General features: G+C 45.1%; 1 protein-coding gene across 2 annotated transcripts; it reads left to right on the top strand.

Moving 5' to 3' along the window:
* Positions 1-5774: 5774 nt before the first annotated feature.
* On the top strand, positions 5775-10931 carry LOC120711811. Of its 2 annotated transcripts, XM_039997460.1 has the most exons (5): positions 5780-8936; positions 9029-9117; positions 9651-9706; positions 9846-10016; positions 10656-10931. In XM_039997460.1, exons 1-5 carry the CDS (start codon positions 8902-8904, stop codon positions 10722-10724), a joined length of 420 nt encoding a protein of 139 aa, XP_039853394.1. In that variant the 5' UTR covers positions 5780-8901; the 3' UTR covers positions 10725-10931. The 2 variants fall into 2 exon arrangements, with proteins under 2 accessions (XP_039853393.1, XP_039853394.1); XM_039997459.1 differs by having other exon boundaries at positions 5775-9117.

Genomic DNA, 10931 nt, shown 5'->3' with positions numbered 1-10931 from the left:
TGGTCATCTTTCCAAGCAAACAAGACTCACATGTGTCAAATGATTCAAAATCAAATGAGCTTAACAATCCATCTTTATGGAGTTGTTCAATGCACTTCTCATTTATATGACCTAAGCGACAATGCCAAATAAAAGTGGGCTTCAAATCATTTGGTCTAAGCCTCTTAGTATTAATGTTACAGACAGATTTATCCTCAAGATCAAGAACATATAATCCATTCACCAATGGACAATGAGCATAAAAAATACCATTGCAAAAAATAGAACAATGTTTGTTCTCTATTACAATCTTAAAATCATCAACTTCTTCCAAACATGAAGAAGAAATAATGTTCTTGCTCAAAGCAGGAATGCAATAACAATTATTTAATTCCAAAACTAATCCAGAGGTAGAGACAGGTGGTAGGTGCCGACCGCCAATACCGCAACCTTTGCGCCATTGCCGACACGAACGTCCAACTCGCCTTTTGCAAATCTTCTAGTCTCACTTAGACCCTGCAACGATTTGCAAGTGTGAATCATCGATCCAGTATCAAATACCCATGATTCACTGGAAGATAATGCAATATTAATTTCTATAACATTTATACCTGAAGTGGAAGTCTCACTTCCCTTCTTCTTCTTTTCTTCCAAGTACTTCTTGCAGTTCCTAGACCAATGTCCCTTTTCATGACAGTGGAAGCATTCAGCCTCAGAAGTAGGGCCAGATTTGGCCTTAGGTGCTAGCTTTAGCTTAGAGCCCGAGGACTCACCACTGGAACTCTTTTCCTTGCCTTTACCTTTGAGATTAGGAGGCGTCCAACGCTTCCTCTTTTTGTTCCCCTTCTAAATCATCATCACATGATTGGGATTCTTCTTAATGCTCTCCTCTGCTGTCTTTAGCATCCCATGCAACTCACTCAATGTTTTATCCAAGCCATTCATCTGAAAATTCATGATAAAAGGCTCATAGCTCACCGGGAGCGACTGGAGAATAACATCAGTAGCCAAGTCTTGGTGAAGTTCAGAACCAAGTCTGTCCAAAGTCTCAATGTAACCAATCATTTTGATCACATGAGGATTGACTGGGCTACCTTCTGGCAGCTTGCATGCAAACAAGGACTTTGAGATATTGAACCTCTTAGTCCTGTCTTGGTTCTGAAACATCCCACGCAGCCCCTCGATCATGGTGTGAGCATCCGCATGCTCATACTGCTTCTGCAGATCAGGGGACATGGTAGCGAGCATCAGACAGCTGACATCAAGTGAGTCATTGCAGTGCTTCTCATAAGCTCTGCGATCAGCAGCAGTTGCATTGTCAGGGAGATCATCAGGATATGGCTGCTCAAGAACATACTCCTTTTTCTCTTGCCTGAGAACAATTCTCAGGTTGCGGTACCAATCAATAAAGTTTGTTCCATTCAACTTTTCTTTCTCAAGAACAGAACGCAAATTGAAAGCGGAATTGTTACTAGCAGACATGATCTACAACATTAAAGTAAAGCAAGATTTCAGCACTAAGTTTATGTAAAGACTTTCATTAACTGATTTAACAAAAGACAACCTACTATATCAAAGTCATCTTCCCTCTAATGACATATAGTGGTTCAAGATCCATAATCACTAAAATCCTAGTGAGCTTTAGCATCACGGCTAGAAAAGTAGTGATACAGGTAAGCAACAAATTACTAATCACATCTCTATGCGACTCTTGTTTGTTGGGTGGCATCCAATGCCCCGGCCCCAACCCTATGCCTTAAAGCCCAAAACTGTTTTGATAACTTTGTTGAGTAAACCAATACTATGCTTGTGAATGTCCGACATCCACCCTATACAAAAGTGATAGCTGAGGGTACTCTACTTTGGTAAACCTGCCACACAACGATCAAAATTTATAGGTGCAGCTATTGGTAAAAGGCATAAAAAACTCAACCTTTTCTGAGAGAAGCTATTTTATCATGATTAAAACATCCACCATATGTAAAAGTATGAAAGAATAGTATGATAGGAAAATAAACATCACAGGCATATAATCATATTATATTGTGAATAGTATGGCCTCTTGCATCACAATGGGCTCCATCGCCATGGCTCCAAGGTGACCTCTATTGCCATCCGTCCTGTCTTGTGGTGATCATCATCGCCATCATGATTGAAGCCTCCATGAAAAGATACTAAGCTACTACATCTAATAGCTAGTGAAATAATTACATGAGGATTCAAACATCACAAGTCGACACGCATGTCGTTATACAATAATGGTGCAACCTCAACCCGGTTGTGTTAACTTGCAACACGCAGGCCGCACAAATCATCACATACATCATCACATGACATTGAGGCCATACCATTCACATCACACCCTGCAAAAACAAGTTAGGCGTACGACGCGTTCTACCAAAGTAGTGCTTAGGAAGCCGCTATAGCGAGAAACCAACGGCGGTCCCGCGGGTCAGCGGGGGGGGGGGGGGGGGGGGGGTCGAGGGGGGAGCCGCCCCCGCGGGTCTCAGGGCAGCACCCTGAAAACCTCACGGAATTACACAGATCGCATCTATGGAATCCCTATGAAAATCTCATCAGAGTGATCGCATCACCTCAAATCCGAGCCATTCATAATGCCTCAATTTTCACTAGGTCAATCACATTGACCGTGCAAACTTTGCACTTGAAAGACTGCATCTACACATGACCTCGATCTGTTGGTTCAATCTGCTGACTATGCACACAGTTAGTCCCTGATGGTGATTCCAGCCGGAAGGGACATGCCGTATGCATAACAGAGAAAGAACACGAACTAATCTTTTTGTCACATGCCGCGCAATCAACTCGCTCCAGTTTTAACCCCTTATGACCAATTGATCTAATCAAACCGTGCAAAAGTAATAGATCCAATCTACTACAACAACATATCACCTATATGCTAATGATCCAGACAAAAAACTACGCAAGATGGCTCTGGTACCACTGTAGGGAAACGGGTAGGCTACGCTAGCATCACTACCACATATACCCAAGATACTTGCGAGTAGAAGATCATAGATCGTTACCACTAGACGCGCAGCGCAGCGGAAGAAGTTGCGCGTCGATGTAGAGGAAGTAGTCGATCACGTCCCACGAACCGAGCTCCTCGTCCTTGATCCCAGCAGCCGATCAGCATAGCAGTCGCAGCAGCGCCTCCACGGAGTCCACATGTACAGGGATGAAACGCCGGGCGTCGGTGTGCTAGCACCGCACGCACGGCAAGGGCGGCGGCCGAGAGAGGGGGGCGGCGGCTAGGGAGGTGGCGGGGCTCACAGGTTGTGTTGCCCCCCTAGCCCCTCCCTCGTACATATAGGGCGTACTAATGAGCTTCTATCTCATAGGCCCATTAGTAACCCTAATCCCTCTTGGATCAATATCCTCTTGGGCATATCACCAACATTGGTATCATTTGTATATACTCTTTGTAACTAGTTGACATGTTTGTGAGCCCAAGCTTTTATCCATTTAATTGATATCTTGTTACAATGCTTTAGTCCCTCAAAATTGACATCTTCATGACTTTGTTTAACATGAGTTGAGCTTTAACTTGCTTTTGGGCTTGTCATTTCTTCGAGTTGCATTTTGCTCCTTCTTTAAATCTTTCCTCCCTTATAATTGGTTTTGGAGCTTTTCTTTTGGCTTTTATGACTCTCCTTTTTCTAGCTTTGTTTTTGCTAGGTGTCTTTGGTTGAGGGGGAGTTTGGGCTAAGGACTTGTGTTGGATTCAGTATCCACTCTTGATCACTTAATTGGTATCCATTTTGGTCCTTCAATTGGTACTTTTCTCATGGTACTCAATTGGGTCCTTGGATGTTCTTCATCTGCTTTGAAGCTTCTTAATCTGGTTCCAAGGATTAGTTCAACTTCTCATGAGCTTTAATGACTTGAGCCGAGCCCCTTCTCTTCTATCTTTGCAATGGCTTTGTATCATATTGCATTGCATCTCATCATGTATACTAGAACCTTTTGAGCTTCATGTGTATGTGGTTAAAATGAGCTTATGCTCTTTGTAGTATGTCCTATGTGATCAGATTGGTGCTTGTGCTAGCTCTTAGCTCTTTATGTTCATATCGCACAAACTTGTGAGCTACGCCTGTTTTCTGAATTGTGAACTTTCTTAATACTTCCTGAGTCTGAAAAATTGTTCACTGCTGAGATTGGCAACTAGCATGTATAGGATGTGTATAATCTGTGTGCTATCACTAGTATGCTAGGTTGCTCTATCTCATGCTTTGAGTTGCTTACTGTCTTGATCAAAATAATACCATGCTAAAATTTGATTCAAGATAAGTGAAAAGAAAAGATCGAGATGGGTTTGCACTTGCCACTACATCACTGTATCGAGACTGCTTCTCTTTGCACTTTGAGTTGAACTTGAGCAGTGTAGTGGATGATTGAAACCATTGCATTCAGCTTCTAATTACTTTGATGTATAGGCTGCGCACTGTTGAAAAGTTAGACTTGGCAGTGCTTACAACCTCTCGCACTCACATGTTATGATTAAATCTTATGCAAAACTGAACTTTTGGTTAATCTTGCTCAAACACAAGTTTCAGTTCTTTTTTGACATGTTGAGTGATCTTTGTTTGGGGTAGTTCACCATGTATACTCTTGTTAGCACTAGATTATACTCTTGTTTACATTTTCTAAGTGCTATTTTGGTGGTGAACTCCTCTTTTGAGAAATGCTTAAATCTGGTCTTTCTACTTTTTGCTCACATTTTTGTGCATATGATCGTCTTGAGCATTTGCTAATACCTGCATCTTTGTTTCTCACTTAGCACAACACCACTTAGAGCATCTTTTCATTTTGATTGCTATACTCCTGAAGCTCCTGCTCCTACTTGCAACCCTGTGCATCCATGCATTTTTTGAGGGGGAGTTGCAGTTCTTTGGGCTTTTATTTTGATAAGTGCATGTGCCAACAAGGGGGAGAGTGACACAAGGAGAGTGTGCATTCATTCGTGAGAATTTGCATTTTGCACTTGTCTTGAACTTTTTGGAGTGGAAAATGCTTTTTAAGTGCTTTGGCTTTTGGCTAGTGGTGTTGAGCACGTTTTTTGCCTCTTCTTGAGGGCTAGCTGATGTGGTTGTTATTCTTCTTTTCTTCTCAGTTGGAGCTTGTGTCTTGGTGTTGACAATGCACTCATAAAGGGGGAGATTGCGAATACAAGGTTGATATGTGCCCTTGTGGTTCGAACCTGATGATGAGTGATTGTCAACGGACTGGCGTTTCGGGTTGAGTTTGTCGACTAACCGTGGCATGAGTCGTGTCGTGCACCGTGTTTCTTGGCTTGTGGTGTGCAGGCGTGGAAGTCGAAGGCGGTGGTCGGCGGCAAAGGTGAAGGTCATGCAGGTTCGTGCTGATGGACCGGGAGTGGTGAAGGACGGATGCTGGGCTTGGGCCGAGGGACCAGGAGGCCGGGCGACTAGCTGCGGTGACTGACGTCTGGGGACATCGACAAGCACAAGAATACACGGGGTGACCGTGTTGACCAAGTAAGACGGCGGTCGTGCAAGTCGAGCGGAGGCTTAGGAAGACTTAGCACCGGGCGGTCGAGGACGGTGGTGACATGTGTCGAGGATCGGGAGATCAATGGACGGTTTCTGGGTTTGGGCCTCAAAACCCGAAGAATGATTCCGGCGAGAATTGGGGCGGAGTGCCCGAGGAGGTCGGAGGACATGTGGTGGGATGGCGAAGCTTTCGTCGAGACGAAGCAAAGTCGTGAATTCACCGAGTCCGTCCGATGCTCTAAGAAAAAGTTAGACAAAATGCTCCCGAGCGTGTAATAGGGCTAGTTAGTAATTTAGAGGTAATTTAGTAATTGGTTTAGAGACTTGGAGTTAAAAAAAGAAAAAAGGGGGCAGCCCATGGGTGCCGTGACCTCTTTTTCTTCTTCTCCCCCGTCGGTCTCTCCCTCTCTCCTTACTTCTGGTTCTTCTTCTTCCCCCTTCACTCGTTTCTCTAGGTTTTAGATTTTCTCCATGGATTCTTGAGAATTTGTACTGAGATTCTATGTGAAAGGAGGCCCTCTCCTCCTTGTGCCCTCCGAGATTTTGAACTGACTCGATTCATGTTCCTCTTATCTTGATTTTTGTTGAAATTGTTGGCCCCCTTTTTCGTTTTTGGCTCTGTTCTTGTGTGTAGGTCGATCGATTCAGTTCATTGCTTGGGAAGGCGCTGAGCACATGACCCCTGGGGCTGCACGCAAGCTGCTGCGCCTGGGGTCGAGCAGCACTCCCCTGCGCAGGGGCACCCGCGGCAGGTGGCCACCCGCTGGGAGCAGCACCTGCTCCTGCAGGGGTGTCACTCCCGGCGCCAAGGTCCTGCTCAGGGAGCTTGGCAGGCTGTCCCTGCAGAGCCACCAGGCCGGAGGCCGGTGGACCCAGCGCACAAGTACCAGGTGCCAAGGTGAGAGGGAAGTGGCGCCCAGCCCTGCAAAACAGGCAAGCGGCCACAACAGCAGGGCAGGTTGCGTGTATGGCGGCAGCGTGCGCACAGGGCAGCAGGCCCTCGCATATAGGGTGCTAGTGCAGGCCCCAAGTGGTGTTCAATTTTCTTGTGTGGAGGGACTCCGGATCGAGTGTGTGTGTGGGAAATCCCGCCTCTGATTGAGTCCGTTCTTCAACAACGAAATTGCGCCCACAAGATGTTCGACAGAATGCTTCACCGGCCTTTTCTTTTTCCGCTGATTTTGCTAGAATTGTTTTAGATCTTTTTTGAGTAGCCTGTCATGTTCTAGTGTTGTTTTCTAGCTTTAATCTATTTGCTCTAACACTAGATTTATTTTCATGCCCTAGGTAATTTAATTTCCTGCTTAATTCAAAACTGAAAAAGCAAAAGAAAAATTAGTTAATTAGTGCTAGTAGTTAGTTAGCTTTATTTTCTTTCCTGCTAGCTTTTGTTTTACCTGTGGACTAACCCCTTTTGCTTGAGTCTTTGAGATGAATTCTTTCCGATGATTTTTCTCTAATCGGCTTTTGAGTGTTTGTGCGAGTTGGCGAGTTTTGTGTGGGCTTTTCACTACTTTGCTTCCGCATGTGAGTTCTGGCTTTTCTCCGAGAGTACTCCTAGTGCTAGTAGCTTGTTCGTGCTACGTGGTACTGGTACTCGCCTTGTTTAAGGTGCGTCGGGTGTTATCAGGACATAGGCCCTTCAATTTTCAAAATCGAATTTGAGGCTCGCATTCAACCCCCCTCTGGTCGCCTGTTCGGTCCTTCAGATTGAGTGCTTCAACAACATGGACTAGGGGTGAAATTTGCCTACCGATACCATGAGATACATCATTGTATCAAGAGTTCTCTTCTTCTCATCCCCTCTTCACGTTTTCGCATTTCATTTTGTAACTTGTGTGTTTTTACTTTCTTAGTGTCGTATCTTGTTAGGATTGGCTATTAGTTGCAAAACTCTTTTGGGACGAGGATCTTGCACCAGAAGAATCATAGTTGCAAATCTAGATAGCTTGTTTTAGTTTAAATTTATGTGCAAACTAGTTGGAGCTTAGGTTAAAGTTTTAAGTTGCCTAATTCACCCCCTCCCCCACTTATGCTACGAGCACCAATTCCTTTCACCGGCGTGGGGCTGTGGCGGCTCAGCGCGCCAGTCACGGCTCCAGCAATTTTTTTATTCAATCTGTACGGGCGGGTCACGGCATGACCTGCACCTAAAAACCAATTTTTAGGGGCAGGTGAGGGCACGACCCGCCCCTAGAAATGGGTTTTCACGGGCGGGCGTGTTTTCCGCCCCTGCAAACAGCAATTTTTATCTGCGAAAAGTAGGGGGAGGATGTGGTACCCATCTCTAAAAATGGGTTTTAACCCACCCCAACAAACTCTTCTTGTAGTAGTGATTGGCTCCATCTAGGTAGGGGGGCTGGAGCACCCTGCACTGCCTTGGATCCGCCCCTGAGTACTGGATGCTTACAATGGGTCATTGCAACCAGGTGAGTGCATATGAGTCGAAAGTGTTTAGATCGTCCAAAATAACTCCTAGCTCCATCTTATATATCTTAGTCGTCTGGGTGACAATGAGAGAAGAAGGGGTGCCTCGCACCCCGGGGGTGACATCTCGGTGGGGAGGTCCAGAGCCTTACACGTGTCCTAACTAGGGCTCTTGATTGGTTGTGCTTTGTCCTATCCTGAAGCCAAGTCTTGTCCACTCATCCCACAGTACCGCGCGCCTTTCAAGGCCTTAGTTGTGTCGGCCATTTTCCATTAGGGTATGGTGCATGCGTGGTCTTGGCACGACCGCCCCAGTCCACCGAGGCGGGCTTCTTTCTCTCGTGGCGAGGTCAACTCTCCTTGCGAAGGTTGGGAGGTCAGGCCTTCTTTCTCCCGGTCCTGGCGATACATGGTGGGCCCCGCTATCTCAGCGCGTGTACCTCACCCTATGCCTCATAGCGGAGGGCAACCGGTTATGGCCGTCCCTCAGTCTGAAAGGGGTCCGGGTCGACCCACTTGTGAAGTCGATTCGCTCCTCATTTTAGCACATGGGCTGAAGCGGTTCGACCCTAAACAGAAGAGGGGCACTAGGGTTAAGATTCGATCGATCCCAATCGACCCTAGGGTCGACCCGGCGGCGCTTCTCCTCCTCCCGCAACAGCGCCGCCCCTCCTTTTCCCTCACGACAACAACGCTCTGCCGGCCGTCACAGGGGGCGGCGGTGCGGCTTGCAGGCGGCCCGCGGCGGGGGCGCCAGGGGGCGGCGCGCGCAGGGCCCAGCTGCAGTGGCCGAGCGCGCAGGTCGAAGATTTTCTAGCACACGGCCATGGGTGCATCTGCACAAGGCGGAGCGCCAGGCGAGGCAGCGAGCGCCGCACCGGAGCTGCAGGCTAGCCGACAGGGCATCTCAAGCACATGCTGGGGATGAGCAAGGCAATGATGGAGCTCCGTTGGGGCGGCAATGCTTGCGGTGTCAGGATTCCGTTGGTTGTCCTGGTGAGCTGTGGTCAATTTCTTCTCTGTTCTTTGCCTTCCTCCCCGCCGCTGGTGCAGCCATGGCGATGTGCTCTGCCGTGCTTGTTTTCTAGGAGTGTTCCTGTGCTGCACCGTGATGCAGGGGGCCTGCTACATGGAGCTGCTCCGCCTGCTCAAGTGAACTGCAAGGATATGAATCTCGGTGATGTTCAGTCCTTTTGATAATCTTGCTTTTTTTTTCTTATTTTCCTCACCTGAATCTTGGATATATGAACGGTAGGGGTATAGATGTCCAGATTAAAGTGTTTTGAGAAGAAAATATTATTATATTGTATATGGTGTCTTACAGCAAATGTACACAGTTTAGTAGTGTCCTCTAGCAAAGACACTCTTTTATAGTGGCTAGGAGCAAAAGCTACGTTTTAATGATGTCTAGCAGCAAATTTTGCATTATAATTTAATTTCAGTCTGGAAAGCTGTGATTGTGTAGTATGAAATATACTTCTGTAAACCTATCAAAATATATATATATATATATATATATATATATATATATATATATATATATATATATATATATATACTTCTATATATATATATACTTCTGTAAACTCTGATTGTGTTAGAGAATTTCTAATTAGAGTTCAGTTAGTAACACCAGTAACATTGTTACTCATAAATTGATTTGCAAAATATCTACAGCTTCAAAAGTACTGATCATTGTTTCTCTGGCAGGTATGGCTTGGATGTTGCAGATACACTCTCTTTTCTACAGAAGTATGGTCTTACAGGTGAGGTACATTTAATTTTGATATTTTCTGTTTGCTTGAACTGCTGATGCACCCATGTGTGTCTGACCAACATTTCTGTTTGCTTGAACTGCTGATGCACCCATGGAGAGTAATGTACTTAAGATCTTGGTGAATTCAGTTTCATAAAAAGTTCTACAAAGCGATTCAGTCTATGGGGACAACACTAAAATGCCCAGAGGTCTGGCGGCCATGTGTATATATGTTTGTTTCTCACAATTTGGGCCTGGATATTCAGGGAGGAATGTTCTGCTGGTACACAGACCATGTGGTTGGACCTGGGTTCTCTGAGGTATGCACACTTACTAGATATCATCATTTCATAGAAAGGACTAAAGACCTAAAATTACAAGCCGTTGGTCGTTAAATCCTTATTGGGAGGTTTTATTTCAGCTGAATACATATTGTTCATATGTTCATTATGAGGTGCTATTTTGATTGTCTAGCAAAACTACCAGGCAGCAAGATATGCAGTCACTAACGGTTTCTTTCATATAGATAGAAACTACCAGGCAGCAAGATATGCAAGTTACTAACAGTTTCTTTTACGTGTATGAGCATGAAATTTAATGTTATATGGTTATGGCCAGGCCAATATTAATTTAGCTTTTATGAACAAAGCTTGACAATATGACCGGCCAATTCGCTCAAATATTATCTTGAAATTTCATTATTACCTTACTACCCTGTTATGGCGATGCCTTGTTGCCAACATTACTCTCCATGGGTGCATCAGCAGTTCAAGCAAACATATATAATGTTGATCTTAATTTTGATATGGAAGGGGTCATTTTGAATGATTTAATAATATGCAGAAAGTGTGTCTGGTATTTTAGACAGGATAGTTACCAATTTACTAAGCTTTTATGGCTTTATGTGTCTGCCAGTGCAAGTAATCTGATTTCTTTGTTTTTTTTTTACCTTTGTGCAGTTGCTTGGCAACCATGGCCGGCTTGAGAAGCGATCTCCTGGGAAGGCTTTCCTTGAGGCCGTCACTTAAGGTTCCCAGACTCTACAGCAGGAATGCCATTCTAGACGTTTTGTTTTTAGTCTATCTTAATCTGCTTTGTGGAACTTGAATTCCAAGTGCTTGTGTGGCATTACAGTGCCTTATCTGAACTTACCTATCTTGTTAAACATCGTTATGCATGGAGTTATCTGTCACTTGCGTCATGGGATTCAAAATCTCACTTGCGCCAGTACCTGA

The sequence above is a fragment of the Panicum virgatum genome, chromosome 6K (assembly GCF_016808335.1).
Source record: "Panicum virgatum strain AP13 chromosome 6K, P.virgatum_v5, whole genome shotgun sequence".
Taxonomy (NCBI): domain Eukaryota; kingdom Viridiplantae; phylum Streptophyta; class Magnoliopsida; order Poales; family Poaceae; genus Panicum; species Panicum virgatum.
Note: the sequence above shows the minus strand (reverse complement) of the source record. Positions and strands in the feature narration are given on the sequence as shown.

Coding starts and splice junctions, on each gene's coding strand:
- LOC120711811 (XM_039997459.1), top strand. CDS start 8,856: ATGCTGGGGATGAGCAAGGCAATGATGGAGCTCCGTTGGGGCGGCAAT. Junction 9,707..9,845: donor ACAGAAGTATGGTCTTACAG/GTGAGGTACATT, acceptor TGGTGAATTCAG/TTTCATAAAAAGTTCTACAA. Junction 10,017..10,655: donor TTGGACCTGGGTTCTCTGAG/GTATGCACACTT, acceptor ACCTTTGTGCAG/TTGCTTGGCAACCATGGCCG.